This window comes from Athene noctua, chromosome 6 (assembly GCF_965140245.1).
Source record: "Athene noctua chromosome 6, bAthNoc1.hap1.1, whole genome shotgun sequence".
Classification (NCBI taxonomy): domain Eukaryota; kingdom Metazoa; phylum Chordata; class Aves; order Strigiformes; family Strigidae; genus Athene; species Athene noctua.
Window position 1 is genome coordinate 16,542,448 of NC_134042.1, and position 23,548 is coordinate 16,565,995.

The 23,548-nt window shown below is 37.4% G+C and overlaps 1 protein-coding gene across 14 annotated transcripts in view; it reads right to left on the bottom strand.

Moving 5' to 3' along the window:
• The window catches only part of GPHN (gephyrin), a 307,551-nt gene that overhangs the window by 111,019 nt on the left and 172,984 nt on the right, over positions 1-23,548 (bottom strand). For 12 of the 14 annotated variants that reach the window (XR_012633868.1, XM_074909768.1, XM_074909767.1 and 9 more), the window contains 2 exons: positions 6,607-6,701; positions 2,069-2,135 (listed from right to left, as the gene is read on the bottom strand). Coding sequence is in view for 13 of the 14 variants with exons in the window: in XM_074909768.1 (XP_074765869.1) it covers positions 2,069-2,135; positions 6,607-6,701 (162 nt within the window). In the remaining variant the exon portion in view is untranslated. Of the gene's footprint in view, positions 1-2,068; positions 2,136-6,606; positions 6,702-22,777; positions 22,817-23,548 lie in introns of all 14 variants that reach the window. The other 2 variants (XM_074909769.1, XM_074909764.1) reach the window with 1 other exon arrangement.

The following is a 23,548-nucleotide window of genomic DNA, read 5'->3' on the forward strand; positions in this document are numbered from 1 at the left end:
AAACAGAGCAGAACAACATAAAAATGGAAGTATTCTACAGGTCTTGATTTAGTGGTACATGCCACACATTCTCTGGAGAAGACATGTTTGGCATACATTTTGTCCATTTTTGAGATAGAACATTTACACTGCTGCCATTTTCTATTAATATTTTACTATTTTATTAATGAAATATGTATATTGCTGCAATTTCACAGCTTTATATAAGCTTCTTATATGATTGTGTTAATACGATGAAAAGGAAATCAACAAGTCATAAAAGAGAGAAAGGAGAGAAATTCCTGGTAACAACCCATTCTATTTGATTCTTGAGATGCAGCCTGCTATGGAACAATTTTCTCTACTATTCATCTTAAAAATCTTTGCTGAAATCCGATACTTTAAAGATGTTTCATATTAAAATAAATTTTGGCAGAACAGAGTATCATCATGACAGAAACAAATAAATCATCAGTTAATAAAAACCTTCCTTGTATAATGAAATCATTACATTTTCTTCTTTTCCAGCAGAATGACCTTTTTTATTACTTATTTTGTTTCAAACTATTGTTAAAATACTTATTAACTTTTTTTTTTCATTTCTTTTCCACATTCTCTTTCTACAATTTACCCATCTTCATAGTCTGAGTGCCTCAGGGTGGAAAATGGCAATGTTTTCTGTACCTAGCACGTTAGGAGTGCTGCTGAACACTACAAAAATCGTTAGAGATTGTAGGGTATTTTCTCTCTTTCATAATTCAGCAAAAGAAGTATAGACTTCTGAAAAAATCTTCTTACTGGTGCACCAGTTCTCTAAGATGTGGGGCCCATTGCTATGTTAAATATGTGTATATACATATGACTTCCCACTCATAACTGGAAGACTTTCAATCAGGTATACACCTGCCCCACCATCCTTCACTGCTTGTCACAAAGCTTTTTAATTTCTTTTCAATCACAGACTCTCATTAGATTTCCTAAAAAGGCTCTAAGGAATGGTAGAATCACAGGAGGGCTTACTGAGTCCCTGAACTGAAACACATAGACAATGTATGTGAAAACCTGTGATGGCTGCTTAAGATAACAGTATTCAAAACATTCTTAATTTATCTCTAGATATAAGTCTTTCAAGTAACAGTGACTTCAGGGCTGTGCTGCTAAGCACATTTGTACTGCCTCCTCTGTGATTGGGTACTACTGGTACAGAAGATGTTGATAAACTACCAGGTGTGCATTTGTTAGAGGCCAGAGGTAAAGACACTTTTTAACAGGGCCACTGATACAGTCTGAGCCCTGAAGAATACGTTCTTGTGATTGATGGGGGATCTACCTTATCAGTTTTGTATCAGGCTGTACAGCCCACTATTCACCTTAGCAGTATTTGTGTGGAGAAGGCTCTTTTTCTGGATCTATCAGCCAGCTACACAGAAAGAGCGAGCACTGGAAACATCTAGCCTTACTAACACAAAAAAATTTCTTCCTGATGTTTAATTGTGTTTCTCACAGCTCTACAGTGAGAAAGTAAGCATGAATAAAAACACAAAGCCTAACTTCTCTGTCCAAACTGTGCAAAATGCAGAAATAAACTGTATAAAGGTGTAAAGTCTGATACCCATGTTCAGAAGATTTAAAAAAATCCTTGAACTCTCAAAAAAGATGTTTTTTGCCCTCTTTCTGACCAAAATTGGGAATATTCTTCATACTCCAGCAACTTCTACTCTACACTAGACCTTCTTCTTACTTCTGTGTGAAAAAGAATACTTTCTTGGAAGCTGTAGCAGCACAGGTATCAGGTACAGGCCGACTAGTGAAGAAGGAAGAAGTGTAAGAGACCAACAGACTCTTCATTAGCACTGCCTGCTACAGTGAGTGCTCTCTTGCACTACACGTGATGCTGTCCTGGTTACTCAATACCTTCAATTGTATTGGAATTGTCCCTGTCTGAGAGTGATGGTGTGTTCAGTTATATGGATATACATTTCATTTAACTTTTGTAAAATTTGTTGTAGTGGGTACTTTCTACCATTCAGAAAAATGGGAGGTATTCATCATGGGTCCTCAGTAGCAGATCAGTAAGAACACTTCTTACCTGTGACCCTTTCTTGCTACCTGGCAGATTAATTATGAGAGTTTTCCCTCTGATTCCACACACAGGTCTGAAAAGAAAGAAACCCAGAGTGAAATTCTTGCATGCAACTATCTCCACTATAGAAACAAGAACAGAGCATTTAATATAAATTCTATTATTTATCAAAATTTGCAAACTCAGTTTCCAAAATCTAAAAATATTTGCTCATCATGTTCTCATAAAACAGTTCGGGAGAAGCTGAGCTGAAAAATCATTGTACAAGGCTGACAGAGTCTAACATTTAATTGATAGTATAAACACTGGCTAGATTTCCATTTTTTTTAGATCTGTGTAGATCCCTTAATTCCACTGTTTACTTGCATCCAATCTGCTCTTTGATATAGTCCCTATTTGCTCATACACATGATTCCTTTGTAACGTAATTGATGATGTCAAACACTATTTCCCTTGCCAAGTAAAAATAATAAGTCATGCTGGTTTCTTTAACTCAAACAGGTCTTTTTTTTCAAAAGATGCAACATAAGAAAAGCACAGAGGGAAGCAATTCTCAAGTGAAAACTGCACTTATGCAATTCCTGTCTAATTCTTCCTAACAATCTTTCCTTTCCCCTCAAAAAAAAAAACCAAAAACAAAAAAAACCCAAAAAAACAACTATCAAGAGAGGGAAGACATTTTATTTTTTGTCTTTAGGGAAGTCCTTTGGTGTTGATGCAGGACTGAATTTAAAACACTCACGTGCTGAATGCTTTCTGTTGTTTAGAGTTTGCCCCTTCCTCCTATTAGCTAAATATTTTTCAAGAAAAAAAAAAATTACTGGATTTTGTCTTGAGGTTGTAAAGAATGCCTCCTGGTTTTCTCCACTGTTTATGAAACCAGCAGTGAAAAACCCAGGGCTGGGATATAAGGATATGAAAAAAGTAAAAGGACGAAACCAAACCACAAATATATGGAGGCCACAGTTGAGAGAAATTGTGTAACAGTCTCTTCATCAAACAAAACCATGAGCCATAAGGTAAGACAGGACAAAAAATAATTTCTTGATAGGGCATTACCAAAAATCTTGAGCCAAAGGACATGGTTTGTGGGGTAGCCAACTTCCCTGGATTTCTTCTTATACAAATAATCTTCAGTGATTAATGTAATTTATTGGTAGCATGGCATTTTCTAGCAGGGTAGGAAGTATCCTAGTGACAGCTGACACAACGCTCACAATTAAACAGCACAGAGACCATTTTTGTGCCACAAAATGAATTTTTGGTACCACAGGCAAGCCAGCCTGAAGAGAAGTTTTATTTTCAACTGGCAGCTTGAATACTGCCTGACTTCTAGCTTCCGTTTTCCCATATTCACTTCTTGCACACTACACACCCTTAGTTAAGAAAGAATTTCAGGTAGTTGAGGAATGCTCTACTGCAACACAAAGATGAAGAGCCTGAGTTAAGGAAATGTGCTCATTTACTCTTGTTGCAACATTCAAATTTACAGCAGACAAACTCAATCCAGAAAACCCCGTATGTGAGATACGGTTCATGACAGATTCAAAATAAAGGAAATGGGAATTAGTCACAGAGGAACTAAAATGAAGTGGAATTGTGTTTGGCACATAGCTCCTTTAATAATCATCTTGTTGGCTCTTTTATTCTGCTTTAAATAATTTCAAACATTGTAAGCTAAATGACCAGTACAACCAATCAACCAATAATAAAAAAGGACTAAATCAGCAGCCATTCTCCTGAAAGCTACAAGTTTCAGCTGTCAATAATCACATCTAGTGGCTCAAGACAGAAATGGCGCTGCCAAAAATTTCTCTAGAGAGCATGCAAAAGTAAGTAAAAGTACCTAAGAACTGCATGGCTTGCAAAAAGATACAGCGTGTGCTCACAACAAAAGCACACAAAATGTGCATGCATTCTGGGTAATTTGAGAGATTAATGATATTCCTCCAAATGTAGAACAGTTGAGGGAAATGCTGTGGATCTCATGTTATTCTCAGCCTTGTGATGCAGTAGACAGAAATTTTAAGAAAAAACAAAGAAGTCTGACAAAGAAGAATACAAGCAGAATCAAGGGAGTGGAAGGAAAGACAGGACACGGCAGAAATAAAAAAACAGATGTGGGAGGAAAGAAAATAGGTCTGATGCAGAAGTAGGAATGGAGAACATGATCTCTTTGGGGAAAAAAAATTATCTCCTGGGAAGAAATGATGTTGGTAAAAGCAGAATAGATGGGCAAGAAGACAGTGCTTCAAAGAGCTCAATAAAGACTGGCACAGCATGGGTAGTTGGGTGAAGGGAAGAGACGATTCTGGGACAAGGACAATTTTGGAAGGTCACAAAGAAGAAGAGGAAACACTTTCAGGAAACACATAAAAAGGTCTATGATGCTCTAAGATACTCCCTGCTGGAACCTGGGACTGAATCCAAACTATGAGAGTCTCAGTGCTCCTCGTTAGTGAATCCAGCCTACAAAATGACTTACCACTTCCTACTGCTGGCCCATAGTGAAGAAGACACGCTATAACTTACCGCAATTTTTAAAAGTTCGTATGATAAAATTCAACACAATTGACCTAACATTTCCAAACTTGCAGGTGATTTATAGAAGTGTCAGCTTAATATTGCATAATGTAACTTCTGCTTTTGTTTTTTTGAAAAGTCAAAGAAATTACATGCAAAATTATCCAACAGAACTTCATTTCAAAATTAAGTCAATGAGAGGTAAGCTTAGGACCAGTGACATTTGGTGTTAAATACTTTTAAAAATTAGGATCTACATTTTTCGAACTGTGTCCCTAAAATTAGTGTATGTTTTTGACCTCTCTAACTTTGCCTTAGTTCTCATGGTAAGGGGGGGATTATAAAACCAGTATGCAGAATTTTCTATGAAAATATATTAAGAAATTGTGTCTTAGAATAACAAATGATGTAAGAAAAATCATGCAGAAAGTGAGCCTGCATTCAGAGAAGATTCTGAATAAAAAGCACTAAACCTGATACAGGATTACACATAGGACAATCAAAACAAAGAAAAATAAATTTTCTTCCTCCATCTTAAGCATTTGCAGATGAATTCTACAAAAAAAATGTGATTACAACACACACATGCATTCATGCAGAACTGAGATTGAATGAGAAACCATAATGCTGTAATTTTATTATTTTTGCGTACTTTATGATCTGAACCGAAAAAATAACGGCCTTTTGCATGCTGATTGCTTTTATGTCTGAAGTGGAGGTTTTCACTGGGAAATTTTTTAAGTCCTAATATGACTGCATGCAGTATCTTTGTAATGTTATCTCCCATCGTTGTCATCAATTACTACTGAAAGTGGCTGAAGTTTAAGGGACATTTTCTTGCTCTATCTACAGAGGAGCCAGGTTGCAATCCAGCATTTTAGTTCCACTACCAATACAACACCCTTTCAGCCATCCTGTTCACACCACATCCTAAATCAAACTTGGTAGCATCATCTAACTGGCTATCCTTTTCTTGATCAGAAACAGAACAGCTAAATTAACCTTTCCTCTTGTTGTGGTAGCATTCTCTCATCCTTTCCCTGCAGATAAACACCAACTACAATATAAAAAATTATACCAGATAAAAAAAAAAAGAAAATACCTGCTAATTTGGACAGAATCTGAAGGTGTTAACTTGCTAATGTTGCCCTTTCACATATGTAATACATGATATTTTTAAAATACTTTGTCAAATCAGTGAACTTCTCATCCAAATGTCCTTTAAAAATGCAAGTTTCTGAATACAAAATTATTGATTTGAAAGTTCCTTCTTTATTACTTATATAATTATCTTGCTATACCCTCATTACACAACAAGAAATCAAAAACTGTTGTTTCTTAGTTACAATGAAATAATGTGCAAGCACAAACTAACTTAGTAAAAGTACTGATATTACGAAGTCTATCATAGGTAAAATGAGGTAAATCAAAGGAATAAAATAAAAATCAAATACAAAAAGAATTACAGGGTAACAAGAGATGTCACCGATAAAAAAGAAACAACAGGCAGAGGAACAGTTAATAATTATTTAGTAGGAAATACCAAACTCTAGGAGTTAAAGTACTATATCTGCAAGCATGGGATAAAATACCATTTAATTTATTCAGAGAGCTTTTGTTGATAGTGAAATAAAAGCAATATCAAAACATTTGTATTTATCAAAGGGTGGGGTTTTTTTGCTAAACAAAGCATTTTAGTACTTGAACAATATTCTTCACTCACTACCAAAATGCCACAGCTCTAGGATGAAAAGAAAGCTGTTTAATAGCGTGCATTAATATCACAAATAACCTGGCATAGAAAATACAGGAGAATACAGTGTCTGATAGAGACAAAAGGGAAATTAAATGAGAGAATGCAATTACCATTCTTGGAATTTGGCCACTTCTCTGAAGTTAAGACTTCTAGTCTTGATAACAATGTCAATGCTCAGCTATTTGTGTATATTTGTGTATATTTCACGACAATGTGTATTTCTAAGGAAATAGTTCACCTCATATTTTGAAGGAAATAGTCTTACCTAGAGAGCATGCCCAGAGGAGTAACATTAAGTGATCCCATCAGCATTGCCAGGGCCATCCCTGGGGCTTCTCGCTCTATTACTTCTTTAGTGGCCTGCAATCAAAGATTAAATAGCAGTGAGTGAAGAAGTACAAGGACAAGAAACACATAAACCCAGCTAAAATTTGGGTAAGAGTATCTCCTTTTTTTGTTTCTGTCAAGAGACGTCGTTGCTAAATTCTCGACACTGAAATATGTTAAAGGATTTTCTCTTGGTTGTGTAAAATAGGGAAAGACAAGGGATTGGGAAGAAGCACTGTTAGCTGTACTGTAAAGACTCATCTAGAAAATGTTAAAAGTCAGGACCCTATATATATAGAAAATGTTAACCAACATCACATAGATAACAGCAACTCCCTCCAACAGAAAGGAAAGAATGTTTGAGAATAAGCAAAGAAAAGACCGAGTGTATCTGCCTTCTCTTCCTCATCAATCTCACGTGCCTTTTCCTGTTGAGATTTTCCCAGGCATGAGAAGGGTGAACCAGGCTGCGCAGAAGACAGAAAAAAAGATTTGCAAAGGGAAGACCATGTAGCAGGCAGGCAGGAAAATAGTAAAATGGTAATGATAATGGCCAGAGGCTGAGGCCTTCCCTTTTGATCATGTCAGCAAAACAGCAGTTCCAAACAGGCTGGTGGCTTTTATTCACAAGCGGTCCATATGCAGTGAGTATTGAGAAGCCTGGAAGCAGGGTCTGAAAATTCTTATCTTTTTAGTACTTTTTCCACGCAGGGAATCAGATGGAAAATTATTTTTCTGGGACGTTCACAACCTTCTGTCCTTACTTCCTAACACAAATTTTCTCAGCCACACAATCTGTCCAGTCTCCCAGCCTCTAACTTTAGTTAGGACATAACACTCAAACGCAGGTTACAGTCCTACCCTCTCTTAATTTATCCCACAGTAGTTGCTGTTCAGTGGATCATCTTGTTTCATGTTCTGAAACAAGATTATACAGTATTTGGCACAACTAAAATGTTAGCAATACTCATAAAATTGTGAAATCCATTGTAAAACATCCAGCTAAACTACAACACTTTGATGGTACAGCTATCAAAACAGAAATAGAAAAGCACATCTTAAATATAAGGACACTCTGAATAAGCTAAATTTTCTTGGCAGTTTGATATAGCGAAAGAATAAAATGGAAGAGAAGCAGACAAATTATTTTGTGGGAAAGATTAAATTATAAATCACATCCTTATACTTTTATAAGCTCCTAGTCTACAAGTAGAAAAACAAAGCCACAGAGAAGGAAAATGACAGAATTAACCCAACATCCCTATGAAAAGGATCCAGGAGTCCTATACTAGCTACACAGCTAAACCACTTACAGCAAGCAATAAATAAAACACACACACAAAAAATCCCTGAACAGAACAGATATTCAAGTGGCCATATTCTCAAACATTGCCACTAACATTTAACATGTTTTAAAGGAATATGTCAGTACAGAAGACAGACACAGCTACCAAGTAAGCCTTCAGATCTTTTACTAGTAAGCAAACTTGGTATGTGCTCAGTCGTGGGAAAAAGGAAGTTTGGTTTATATGAAAGCAAACCATTTTAATTCAGTAGCTGATACCACAGTCTCTCTTATTTCAAGCATAACATGTTGGGTTTAGTATTTCCCATCCTCTACTCAGAAACGGAAAAGGCATATAAATACAACCCAGTGTCTGTATTTCTACACAGGGGAAATGAGAATAAGCAGGCTAGGAATGATGTAGACAAAACTAAAACCTCTCCACTGTAGGAGACTGCCTGAAGATACCTGCTGAGGTATTAAACTATCAATCACATTAAACATTATTAACACCATAGACCTGATGATTTTTATAGTATAGAAGAAAAAAGCATTGCAATGGTGAAGGAACATTGCTGACAATGAAAAAGTTGGTGAAACATGGAATTCTCTGTGTGTGCACACATAGTAAGTCTGTATCTATGCTTTTTATTTGCAGCTAATAGCATGCTTCAAAGGTATTCAAAACTGATTTTAAATATAAAGTGCATTTTGAGATTTCATTTTTGCCCTTGAGCACAGTGACACTTTGAAGATATGATTAGTTAAAATTCTAGAGAGGCTTCAAAGGTAGTATAAGATGCAAGAGAGTTCCATAAACAACGATCCTGCAGCTCGGGGAGTCCTTCAATGAAATTCAACTCCATTCTCCAACTTCACAAGAAAAATGACCTTCACAAAATGCCACTGCTAGCAGGCAATGTGATTATTAAAAATGTATAGACTAAGCAACAAAATCTGAAAGGGCAGAAAGTCCAAACAGCAGTACAGCCCTCAATAGAAGTTTCTAAAAATACTTCTTTCAAAAGATATATTCTTATATTTATTGCTGCAGGCAGACTTCTACAAACGGGAATGCTTCCTGTTTTCGTATATGCAGACTGACTGGATGGATGTAACCAAAAAAGACTGCTGCTAAGTAAACAACTTTTACAGTGACATCTGCTCTTGAAATCAGCCACTGTAAGTTCCACTGTTGGGATGTCCTCAGATAACACAACTTAAAATGTGCAGTGTACAGGAACTGAAACCACCATCACACTGGGAAGCACACTCTTAATTAGCTATCATTTATCAATGAAATAAGCAGTGCCGCAGTGATTTGCAGATACTTTGTGTCTATGTGTAACAACTCTTTGTTTCACCTAACAGTGTACCAAAGTGTTGGTGGCCAGGTTTTCTAGTATATACTTCTTTCACGTTTGAAGGAAGGGTGAAGAGAGATGTCAAAACTAGGTTTTCATCTGTGTCCAGCTCAGGAGTTAACGGTCTGGTTATCTGTATCTACCTGCCTGCAAACTATTAGAGAATTAGTAGTGACTCGGCACCTTCACATTTTACCAGTACTCTAGCAAAGCGTCCTGGTTTTGGCTGGGATAGGGTTAATTTTCTTCCTAGATTTAGGATGAGAATAATGTTGATAACACACTGATGCTTTAGTCCTTGATAAACAGTGTTTACACTAAGTCAGGGACTTTTCAGCTTCTCACCTGCCCTACCAGTGAGGAGGCTGGGGGTGCACAAGAAGCTGGGAGGAGACACAGCCGGTACAGCTGACTCCAACCGACCAAAGGGATATCCCAGACCATATGGTGTCATGCTCAGTAGATAAATTCGGGGGAAAGCTGGCTGGGGGCTGCTGCTTGGGAACTGTCTGGGTGGCAGGCGGTGAGCAATTGCATTGTACATCACGTTTTGTATATTCTATTATTATCCCTTTCTTTTCTGTCTTACTAAACTGTCTTTACCTCAATCCATAAATTCTACTTTTTTTTTTTTTCCAGTTCTCTCCCCCATCCCACTGTGGGGCAGGGAAAGTGAGCTGTGTGGTGTTTAGCTGCCTGCCAGGTTAAACCACAACACAAGGCTGAATTAAGATTGTTAAACTTTGTTTCATGGGCAATTTTTTCTTGGTAGTCTCACCATCAGTCAGCTTTTGCCTGCTGCAGGGGGCCACAGTATTGGCACAAAATGAATGACAAATCAAGGCTGTTGCCCCTGGCTCTCTTACAACAGCAATGACAACACTACTATGTGGGCAGAAGCAGGAAAAAATGATGAGGAAATTTCATTCAGAGCTGTGACACTGATGTGTTCATCAGCACTGAAGCCATACACTGATTTCTCAAACCTGAGTTTGATGACTGTATAAAAAGTAGGTGGAAAATACTGAAGCAAATTTGCGTAAAATACTAAAATGACAGCAAAGAAGTGTCCCCATTTTCTTCCACATAAGGTGGCCGTGTAAAGAAGACAGATGCATACAAGATGGAGGTGGAAGAGAGGGATTCCACAGGAGTGAAAACATTTGAAGGTAAAAACAACTAGTTGAAGAGAGAGACAGAAATGCAGAAAGGCCAGTTTGGAGGCTGCAAAGAAAGGCGAGGTTTGTAGTTTAGATGGGAGAAGGAAATATGGGAAGAAGGAAGCCTAAGTGGAAAGGAAGAATTGTGGAGAAGTCCAGCAGCAGGACTGTCAGAAGGGCAGGAATCAGAGTAGAGTGAGGGCAAGTGAATGGAGTGGGATGGAAATAAGACTGCACAAGGCAGCTTGCACATGAGGGAAAAACTCAGGAGAAGCAAAAAGGAAGACAGGACATGACAGAAGTGCCAGGCTGTGAGGGAACCAGGGAGAAACACAATGGGACAGAAATAAAACAGTAGTTTCTACTCCAGAGAGGAGAAGTAGAGACTAACAAATATTCCATGGACCTATTCAGGACTTTCTAACAATGTCTATAAGAGCGGTTCTTATATTTCACTGCTATATGAATAAACACAATTTATTTTAAAACACATTTCTGATTGTTTTCAAAGTGCTTTTTTATCAGAGTTAGGGCATTATGTGCCCAAACTGATATACTTTTAGGTGTCTTTGACATAGTTGTGGTTTCTTAACAGATGGCTTGCTGCCAACTGGTTTCACAGAGTTCTCTGCTGCTTTGTGGCCTTTCTTTGCCTCTATATAAATTAAGTTCAGTTCCTAACCTGTGGAATCCCTCCCAGGCAGCTTCTGGAGGATATATCACTGCAGACTGATTTAATTAAGAGACCTAGGACTACTCTTGAAATGTTCAGAAACTCCTTGTCTTTCATGTATTAGGCATAGCAAAATTTGTCCTTAATAGTAAGTAATGATCTGAGACATTTCATATACTCTTCAGCAGTTTTGGGATGGTAATATAGTTTTATCTCTTCAACTAAAATGCAAATATGAGACTAAGAAGTCATAATAAATTTGATTAAATTAAGATGACCGAGACTGCCTCTGTTGAAAATATTATTTCTGTTGAAAAAGTTAAACCCTATGACTCTGCATGGCATATCATAAAGCTACATATGCAAATTAATGGACACATTTGCAGATAATTCATATTTAACAGCTGATAGAATTACAAAATATTTTATTACCTATTTGAGCTTTCCATTGAAAGCAGAATTCTTGGAAGGGCATAACCAAAGAAATACCTATACATCCTCTGCAACAGAACTTACAGAGCACATTCAAGCCTTAGAAGACTGGACAAAGAACTATGGAGACAGATCAGTCAAATACACAACAAAAATGTCAGTCATGTCTGTCAACCAGTTGTGCAAGATGTGTATACTTTAGGAACAAAACCTGCATCTCTCAGCTTAGAGATGAGATATCTTCAAGGTTATTCAGTATAACTCTGCTGGAGATAACACGTGTGCCTGTAATTTCTATTCACAAGTCAGCTATTTCATCTTATTGTCTACTTCCCTATTCTTATTTTGCAGGAGAGAAAATAGAGCTTACAGGGAGCTAGACTGATTAGAGCTTCTCAACTAAAAATCACTTACCTATTTCTTCTCTTAGTACAATAAGAAATACAGGTTGCAGCAGTTAGTTTCTTTCAACACACCGAAAAGTTTTTGGATAAAGATAAGTTTTCAGTCACTCATTCTCACCATCATGCTGTCTTTCCTTGAATTTTTCTTATTCCCTGACCCCAATAACCTGTGTGATGATATTCAGTGTCTTTTCTATGGATGGAAGGCTTGACAGGAATCGTGCTCTCTGATGCTCCCCAAAATCAAATTTCTTTGGGTAATTGCTCGGTTAATTTTGCAAATGGATAAAACTGATCACATATGCCATTGCTGCAAAGCAACCAAAGTCAAGCAGGTTTGTAAAAGTCTCTCAACTTGTCATCAGAGTTAATAACTTTCTAACAATATTGTGGCCCTAACATACCATTGGGGTGTTGCAGTCAGAGATACACCATGGCTGTCCTTTCACATGTATGCCATTATGATTATCAGTGACTTCTTGATGTCAAATTAATTGTCACAGATACATGGAAGTCAAGAATAGCCTGCATCCAGAGCGCCATGAATAGTTGCTTCTGGATAGGGTGGATCCCAGAAGTAGGTGTTTACTGTCATTCTAGAACTTTTGACAGATTGATGCCCATACCAATGAACCTGGCCACATGCACCTTAAAAGTAATAGCCTGAAAAGTCATTGTGTCCTCAATGGTAAGTTATCCATGAGTGCTAATGATGTGGGCCTGTAAAGATGCAACAACTGTTTTATATCCCCAGAGTAGTGGAGAATAACTGACATAAGGCTAAAGTAAGCACCAACCACTATGTTTGGATGGATTGGTGGTGGCTATGTAGATACCAAGCCAGACCTGCCCCTGATGATTTGTTTCTCCTCATGAAGTGACCACCCAGGCTTCTGTCAATTTTACTGTACAGTAAGAAACTCAGCCTGAGTCTGGTGAGGCTCTACTTTCAAGTTCCTCTTGGGTCTTTTTGACATTAAATGTCACTATGTGTGTCAGGCACATATAGACACATATTGAGAGCTCCCCTAGACTTTATAGAATTATTTTACATAAAATAAAACAAAACATGTCTAAACACATTAGGGTGGCTTACTCTTATTGCCCTTCCCTCTTATAAGTGGTAACCTTGGTACATATTCCTCCAATAACTGACCTGATTACATGTTCTTTGTTCTCTTCTTTCCGTGACTCAAATCTACAAACAGCCAAGGCAGATGAAACTCTGATTAATCTAGCTAACTAAAAATGAACTCTACAAACTGGTGTATCGGCATGCCCCAATAATGCATTTCCACTGACAATAATTCTGCAGCACAAGAATGCTGATTAGAAGTTTGTTTGCATTCTCAGCATATTTGCAGTGACTCTGCTGCCATCAAGATTCCCAACATCACAGCATGACCCTACAGAATTCATCTGGGCGAGAAACAAAAGTGTCACAGCAATACCTGCTGTTTGATTAGATTAAATACAGACTCTGTTTTCTCTTTTTCTTCCCAAATCTCTGATTCCCTCTGCCTTCAACTTGCCCCCTCCAAATTCTCTCACATTCTTCACTGGAATCTATTGTACTATTTATTGTAACCTAATGCCTATGGCATGACACTCAGAGGCCAGGAGCTAATTCAATGTCCTTGTTTATAAACCAGTATTAGCAAATGAGTCTATCAGTACAATTCCACTGTGTATATGACCATAAAAAGCAACTGGCTGGTAGAGGTACCTCTGACAGTACTCAATGATTTATGCATGACCAAGCCACAAATATATTTAGTTTTTAATAGTTGGACTACAATCATAGTTATTCCTGTAAACAAAGAATTACCTAAGTGTATATTAGTTAATACAGATTTCATATTTATTGTAACTTCCCTTAAAAGACCTTATTTTCTTCCTAATTAAAAAATTTACTTCATAACACTCAGTTTCATTTTTACTTACAGCTTGAAAAACATTTTGGGGAAGATGCTTCACATTTTTATACACAATGAAGAAATGGAAAATTTAAATGGATATACTAGAGAAAGCAGCATTGTGGAATTTGTAACTTGTTCCTGCACCTCAGTAGGTTTGTATCTAAGTTTTGAGCTAAAGCTGGTTGCATATGATGTACAAAAACTTCATAGATCAGTGATTTGCCTGCCCCATTTCTGTAGCAGAAATGTTCATGAAATTGGTGCATCTGGGCAACCAAACCACGTGCATCTTCTACATATTACTTTTATTATATATAAAGTGTTAATCATGTTAAAAATACTGATTCCTAATCAAAGTTTTAAGACAGTAAATGTGTATAAAATATTTATGCCATACAAACTGGTCTTTATTTTATGATACTGCCAACCTGTATGCATTGTCATAAGACCAAGAGAACAGTCATTTTTAGAAACAGTTAACCAAACAAAGAAAATGCTTACTAAATGCACTATGAGGAATGCATTTAGGCTCTATGAACATGTATGCAGCCCACCAGCTGTATAATGGTGTGTGTTAAGCCAGTGCCAAAAGGCAGAGTATTTTCAAAGGTGGAGAGGTTAGGTGGATTAGCCTCTTAAAGCAACAGCTGGAAACAAGCCACTGCCCTTGCTTACAAAGAAGGGTGAGGTGCCTACTTCCTTCCTCAGCCCTCCTTTTCATGTGCAAACTGCTGTGCTTCCCACTTCAACTCCACTTCATGTAAGAATGAATCCTTTGCTGTTCAATAAAAGTAATACAGCTGAAGACTTGCTGGTAAAGGAAGTGACACCATTCTGCTATTACAAAAACTGTTAAAATTTTATCTATTAATCATTGTTATTCTTTTAATTTTCCCTCAGTTACTTCAAACTGCTTTATGTTTAATATAAAATGTAAAAATCTATGCAATCCAGCAAAACTTCTGCAAAACTCTTTGAAAATTGAAGAAATGGGACAAAACCTAAGAAGTGAAAAATGCTGTTCTCTGCAAATCACAAAATCACACAAGAAATGACAGAAATTAGTATCAATAAGAATATCTACAATATCTCAATAGGAGTATCAATAAGAACTCTACAATTAATGCAACTGACAGTGTAATGAGCTTTAACTAACAGTATAACTAGAGAGCAGTGTCTCATTTAAAAAATACCCTGTACAGTACTTCTGGTTATTGTGTACTATCTTCTAGACTATGTATCTATACCAAAGGGGAGTCAGGGTACAGTTAACTTAATTTCATACAAAACTAGTGCGAAACTTGGATTCTTTGTATATGGGGAGAAAGTATATCAAGCGATGAAGTCTAGAACTGCGTAAGAGAAACCTGTCACTTTTGCTTAGTTGTGATATTAGAATCACGGGCAGAGGAAAGACACTATATTCCTTGGAGAGCCTCATCAGTACACACAAAGAATGAGGCCACCAGGTAGAAATGTACACTGCTTTCTTTTAAGAACTTGCCCAGTCTCTTGGACAGTGAAAGAACCAAAAGCTTTTGCTTGCAATTTCACTTCTCTAAATAAATAATTTTGCAATGCTTTAGCTCCAATGTATTTGTTACTGAGATTCAGATACGGAACTCTTCTTTTGAGAATGTTGTCTGTTGTTTCCTATCATTTACTACCTTCTCCCAAGAACACATATTGCATATGAAATATCTGTACTTCTGAAACTCCAGTCAGTTTCTGCCACAGGTAAAGTAGCTCCTCCAAACAATTTCAGATCTCAAATCAATGTTGAAGATTTAAAAAAAAGCCTTCCTAAAATACACCTTCTACACTACAAAGGATGGACTACTGAGTGATAAATTTTCAAGAATATGCCATGGCAATACAAGAATTACAAAAAGGACTTTACTTTCTCTTAAGATTCCCTTACACAGTATCCTTAATCCCCAAGTAAATGATAAAGCATCTCTAATAACAAAAGCTTTGAAGTACTTACGCCATAAACCAAAAACCCATAGATTCTTTCGTGAGATCCAGTGATGGAATTCATGTGTTCAGAGTCTGAATAGTTGTTAAGTACACATGAATGATGCATTCATTTAAACTGAACAACTGAAGAGATTCTGAAAGCTGAAGTGACCTACTGTGCACTCTGTTGAACAATTTCCTATACATTGATTATTTAACTCCCAGCACAAATCACTTTTTTTTTTTTTCCTCCAAGATTCTCATGGAAACAATTGGCTGAAAGGTTTTCTCAAAGAGAAGATGGAAAGTACCGTGTTGAGACTGGTGCAGCACAGAGCACTGAAATGGAAGACAGCAAAATTCCTAATCTACACCAAATGAGAAATATTAAATATATCAAGTTTACTTTTTCCTCTGGAACTTAATTTTACTATTTAATTAATGTTTTACAATACTTAATAATAATCACAGAATCAGAGAATGGTTTGGGTTGGAAGGGACCTTCAAGATCATCTAGTCCAACCCCCTGCCATGGGCAGGGACACCTTCCCCTAGCCCAGGTTGCTCACAGCCCCGTCCAGCCTGGCCTTGAGCACTGCCAGGGAGGGGGCAGCCACAGCTGCTCTGGGCAACCTGTGCCTGTGCCTCACCACCCTCACAGGGAAGAATTTCTTATATCTAATGTGAATCTGTCCTCTCTCAGTTTAAAGCCATTACCTCCCATCCTATCCCTACACCTCCTGATCAAGAGTCCCTCCCCAGCTTTCCTGTAGCCCCCTTTAAGTACTGGAAGGCTTCTATAAGGTCTCTCCACAGCCTTCTCTACTCCAGGCTGAACCACCCCAACTCTCTTAGCAATATAATGAAACCCAGTATAAAAAATTCTCCTTTATTTCACTGTTCTAAGATCTTTTCTATAGACATTTCTGTAGCCAACACACCAGTTTCTTCCAGTTGTAGAAGCTGTTACAGTATCTTTCATGCACTAGCTAAAACCAGTTCAATCACTTATTGACACTACTCGGCTATGACAGAGTAATACTTTCAAATGAATGCAACTTAGCATTGCTGTTGGTTTACCTCCTAACTGCCCAACTTGTAACTTTGAACCCCTGATGGTCTTATAATGTAGGCACCTTTTCATTAATATAGATACAGCAACATAGGTATATAAGCATCTCCCCTCACATACACTTCTACTGCGCTTGAAGCAGCAGACCATGTTGTGCAGAAAAATCTTTTTGCTTTTTAATAAAATTCACCCTGTGTCCAAATTTTTTCTGCAGATCAATTTTTAAACTAGCAGTGTGTAAGCAGATCACTGAGAGAAGTGGTAGCTTTTAACAACTGGTAAGGCAGAAGAGATTCTTAGGTAGGCACAGGGAACAAGTTAGTTCTTCTCTGTGTACTTAAAATGTACACTAGACTGGACTCTTGCAATAAATACTAAGCAGCTCACTACCACATCAACACGTTGACACTCAAGAGAACAGCAACTACAAACATTATAGCTGTAAGCCAATTAACTTAAATAAAAAACCAGACAGTACTTCTGTATAATGTATATGAATGATGGAAGACACTAACTCAGAATAACGTGGAAATTATATGCAGCTAATGTTAGCTGCCTAACACTATGTGTCTGATTAAACAAATTAAACAAAAAAATCCTCATTGTAAAAAAGCTGTTTAACAAGAAACAAAGACAAAATATTTCTGGGGAAAGTATTAAGCTGTCTTAACAATGTGACAAGCTATTAATTGAGAAAAACCCACAAGTTCCAGCTAGGTTACCAAATCCATCTTTGTCATGCTTTAAAAAGTCAAACAAAAACTCTGCTGCTACAGACTCCATCTTGCCTGCAAAGAGTGATGAGTTACTAGCAGCTTCTCATTAAGATGCTGCAGGAAACAAAATCCCTAGGAGACAAAGACATCTAAAATAACTTTGTGACCTTCTCTGTTCTTCTCATTCCAGGAAACACTGATGCTGAACAGTAGAAATAAGCAAAACTTGCATAAAGTGTAGAAGAGTTGAGAAAGAACTGTAGTTTTAGGCCTTGCTGTTCATGGATTAATTCTGTATACCACTGGATACATAAGCACTATTTGGTTTAAAAGGAAGAACTGGTCAGCTCATAGAAAGAAGCGGTAATAATCCAATTATTTTTCACTCTTGAAAAGAGAGCTGTAGCCCAGAAACTCAGACAAAAATATGGTGCCATGTGTAGGTTTCACCCAGGTTTGAAGTCTGCAAAATCTGCCACTTAAGTGATGTACATGATTGCAACACTACACAAAACACAGAATTTATTTCCTAAATACTATAGTCTGGCTGCAAAAAGATTAAAAGAAAAAGCCTAATTAAGGTGTACAAATATTTCCTGAAAGCAAAAGCAAGGATGGAAAAGATTATTTAGTGTTGCTATGATGTACTATGAGAATAGTAAAGGACCAATCAAACAAAAGTTTAAGTGCAGTCTCAGATAAAATCTCTGAACGATGACATTTATCAACTTCATCAAACTCTCAAGTGAAAGAAGCTCCAGCAAATTAAAAATCTAAAACCTGGCAGGACACAACAACAGAAAAACATACTGCGGGAAACAATTCTGCAACAGTCATTGAAGGATGGATGACTGGGTCTTCTTCCATGTATAAACTCAGTGATTATATCAGTTTAATTTACTAAGAAAATTCACTAACTTTAAGCCATGGATATTATCTTAACAAGGAATCAGTTAAAACTGCATTATAACCACGTGATCACCTTTTCCTAGCCTATATTCTAAAGGACATTTTATAAAAAAGGGAACCCAGAGGATGGAGTGTTTAAATCTTCCTAACTATATTCATCAGAATAAAAGAAATCATGGGTTACAAATCACGATGCTCAGAAGTCATCAATGTAAAACCAGTATCATCTTGCTTTTTACATCTGCTTTGTGTGTTTATTTAATAATTTTTCCAACAAAAGCTGTCTACCCACTAAGTAAAGAGGTAATAGTAGAGACACCGGAACTTACTCAGCATCAATACATCTTCAGCAAATTATTATATGAGTTGTTACAGCAAAAGCCTTCATCACTGATGACAATGCATGAACCAAAAGGCATATACATTCTTTAGCACAACATGTATTACCTGAGGCATTCTTGTCTAAAATTAACAAATTAATTTTTGAAACTGGATCCAGAAGCAACATAATAAAATCTGAATTCCAGGTTGTTATCAGTCACTGCCAGACATATTATTCTTAAAAGAATGGAAAACTTCAGCTGAAACTGAAAGCAGTGATTAAGTGGATCAGGGGAGCAGCACACCTTCTGGAAATCCCAAGGGTAGCAAAATAATTATATACCTGTTGGTCTTTTTGAGAGCAAAAGAGCTGTATTAGTTAGGAATCTGTTTTCTTTTTAGAAACAACTGAAGAAATCAGCTGCTTACACGATGCAATCCTGACTATCATCAGAAAGGACACCTTTAGAGAACAGAGAAGAATAAAGAAAGCAAACTGTAAAATTTGTAATAGAATTTAAATACTTCTTTGAAGTAAGAGAATATATGAAAAACATTCTCCTGACAATCTGTAGGATTTAGACATCATAGTTCCGGAAGTTACTATGAGAAATATAACAAGTACTTTTTATCAGAAATAATAAGGAAAGAAAAGAATCTAACAAGAGGAAATAAAACTGACATACAATTAGGCTGATAACTGAAAATTTAGTTATCCTGGAAAGGGAAACTCTACAAGCTGGAAAGACTTGTAATTCTTCATGACTTTTCTAGAAGCTAAATTTTTGTTGAAAAGTGCACAAGATAGACTAAAGAGTACCTTAACAAAAACAAACAACATTAAAAAAAGACAAAATAATGTTGCATTTCTTTGTTCCAGGAATTTGATAGATACGATGTTATTGCCAGGGCTTTGTGTGCATTTTTTTCATTGTTTCTTTAACCAAATTTTGACTCATTTGTAAGATAAAAACTACAATGTATTCTTTCAAATTCACATAGGTGGGTTTTTTTTAACTGATTACAAAATTTGTACCATAACTTGATCACTGCAGATGGAAAACTGATTTACCTGGATATTTTACAGTGAAGCTGCCTGAGACAGCACTGCACCTATTGTCCAGTAGGCATAATTTTCAACCAAGAAAATTTCATACATTCAGGAAAAAGCACTGTGTTTATTCTCCTCCAGTTTCTGATGCTTTTCTGCATTTACAGTTTATATAACCTGAATATTATTTGAAAATAGCCATTTTTATGAGGTTATATATTTTTTTAAAAAATATCTTAAAAATAACTAAAATGATACGCAGAAGAATGACTTATGGTTCTTGTGATAAGAAGTGAGTTCTAGCAGCATCCTGCAATCCCATGGTGCTAGAGTCAATATCCCTCCTTCCTTCCAGCATCTGATGTCACTTCTCAAACAACAGTCTAGGGAAGCAGCAAAGTAACACCAGGAGTTAAAGCTTGGAGAAAGAGAATTGACACTGAGATCTGTTCTTGTCACCAGATCCCTCAACAGCATGAAGCTGGGAGGAAGTGAGAGACTGCCAGCCTACTGTCTTTAAGAGTTCACAAAGTTGTGAAAAAAATATACTTGGAGAAGCAAGGGAGGGTTGGAAAGGCTGAGGAGAGGACAGGAGAGCCTAGGAGACCGTATGGGAGTAAAGGCAGATGTTCATGTCCTCCGGTTCCTCAGTGCAGAATACAAGTTTACTGGATTTCTAGAGGTTAACGTGAAAACTGGGAGAAGGTTCCTTCTGGCTCTCACTTTGAACACTGCTGTACTGGGAGCCATTGTCCACGGGGGCAAGCTGGTGTCAGGAGCATGGGAGAAACGTGCTCTCCCACAGAGTCTCTCTCAGATTCCACAGCTGGTCTCGCACAGGTGAAAGATGCTACTGACTCAAGGGATGCCGCTGTGCCTGTATGGTTAGACATCATTTTGCATATTTAGGGTACCTCTGAAGATAGCAAAAGTAGTAATATTATGTCTAGAGAGATTAAAAGCTGAAGTTAAAAGAATATTACACACAATTACTTTAAGTGTAGGAAGAATTTATTACGAAATTATGACAGGGTTCATTATGACAGAATATTCTCTCCGGTTCCTAGTTGGCACTGAATTCAAAAGTGTAATTAAAACCACAAACACATGTAGTAAGCTAGAAACTGTGGCAGAGCTAGGAAAAGAGAGGTCAAGTGAGTTGAATTAAAAGAAGAGACATGGGAATTCTGCTTCTTACTCTAAACTGTGACAATGATTTATTCCCTTACTGTAGACCTTATAGATGTAGTCTAGTCCTTGTTCTTAATCTGTGAGAGAGTGACAAAAGGTTTCTGTAAACTGGCAGTTGACCATTCTCCCAGTACAGAGAGGGAAGCAGTAACTAGGACACATTGCAGTTTGGTAATACTGTACTGATCCAGTAACTTTTTTAGATTAGATACAACCTTGTGCTTTAAATTAAGAGATCTGTAAAATTTCTTATTTAGCTCCTTTGATCCACTGTATTTACTGAACATAACTCTACATTCAAACTTTAATCTTTCTGAGCCTCAGCAACAGATTGTTTTTTTCCCCTGTTATTACCTACCTTCCATGGATTCTGAAAATTACCATAGGTAATATTAGTGATGTGTTTTAGTACGTAATTACTACTGAACTTAATACTGCATACAGTATTACTGAACAGTAATACACCTATCAAATGAAGTGATGGAAGCAAAGACTTTTTTTTTTTTTTTTTTTTTTTTTTTTGGTAAGGAAGGGAAGGGCTATGAGTCGTTCTAAGAAAAAGCTGGATGCTGGTACTGAGATCAGTTTTTGGCTGGTATGTTCAACTGAATCAGATCATGAAGGAGCCAGACAATATTTTTTCCCCCATTCCTTACAATTCTTCTTAAGTTTTTCAGACTGGTGCGTATTTAGAAATAAAATCTAGGTTGGTGGGCAGGACAATATGATAGAAATGCCAGGCATAAAAGCAAGGGGACAGGACAGCAAAAGAGCAATTATCAGTGAGTAAGCAGACTCAAAGAGCAGCAAGGGGATACTATGTTCAAGGATCAGGTGAAAAGGCAGGAGGAAAATGCCAGACATTCAGCAAGTCGATAAAGCAGTACCAAACAGTCAGCAGGTGTGCCAAGCAGCAGAAGAGCAATTCCGCAAAGTCAGCAGATGCACTCAGCAGGAAGGTGATGCCAGGCACTCAGAGCAGGAGACAGGGCAGCAGAAGGCCAATGCCCATATGCAATCGGATCAAAACGACAATAAGGAGGCGATACATGCCGTTCAACAGATGGACAGGGCAGGAGGTAGTCAGTGTCAAGCAATTAGCTGGTCAAGAGGTAATGCCAGACAGTCAGGCAAAGGGCCAAGATTTCAGGAGGACAACGCCACACACCCAGCAGGTAGAGAGAATAAAAGAAAGTAGTGGATGCCAGGCAGTCCCCAGACAGGCAAGGCAGCAAAAGCCCAAAAGCCCACGAATAATCAGATGAGACTGTCAGCAAAGACAAAACAAAAACCTGCCAAACAATTGACAGGGCAGCAGGGTGGCAGTGCTTTTTCAATAACTTAGGATACCATGAGTGAAACAGTCCCAAGAATCTAGATGCTCACCCTCTGGTAATATCATTAGATCAGAGTGAACTATGAAAATCCACAGGAGAATAGCACACAAATGGAAACAGCAGATGAGTCTGACCCTAGCACCTGGGGAGGCCATGGGACCTTCCTATAAAACAAAAATATGAGAATCCACAAGAAAATCAAACAAATGGGAAAAATGTGTCTAAAAACTGTTTCTGATGATGATTAAAAAAGCAAAAAAATACTAGCAAAGAATTAGTTTGGAAATGATTCGGTGGGATTGAAGATGTTGCTTACCCCTCTCTGGAGCCCACATAATGGGAATGTTGGGAATTTCTGCAGCAGAAAAACAGAAGAGAAAAGGGATTTCTGACTCCCAGTTCAAGGAAAGCATGTCAATTTAGGACTGGGTAATCTCTCTGGGCAAAAAATAAGAATTCAGCTGAATCTTTGCCCATCCCCAGATACATGCCTTTATTGAGGTTTGCGAAAAATTTAAGAAGCCCATATCAATTTCATCTCATGACATCCCACCCTTATTCCCCAAAACCACACTTACCTCTAGCACAAGGTGTATAAGAGGGGAAAGGGGATGGTCTTGTGAGCTCATTCCCATATCCACTGCAAAACAGCTTGTGAAGATGAACAGGAGTACCCCTTAGCCACTGCTGGCCATTTGTGAGATAAACTGAAGAAGTCATTGACTGTTACTCATCACTAGTGTAGGCTGGTGTTTGAATTTAGTTTAGATACACCCACACTCTAATGAAAAGAATTATTCTTACGAGTCTTGCAGGGTAACCCTGTTCTATGGCAAGAGTTGCAAAAGTGTGAAGCTTATCCACCTTTTTTACCTTGAATCCTCTCTTTAACATAAGCACCGTGTTATTTAACATGGTTGGTTTTTTAAACAAATTAAACCATGTTTCAGAAATTTTAGCTGCTGCTCTATTTCTGAAACATGTAATGAACTCTGGAATGTAAGAACTGAGAAAATCCCAGCAGTAAAAAAAAATCACTAATTTAACTAATTTGTCATTTCAGTCATGAGTGGTTTTATTCAGTAAG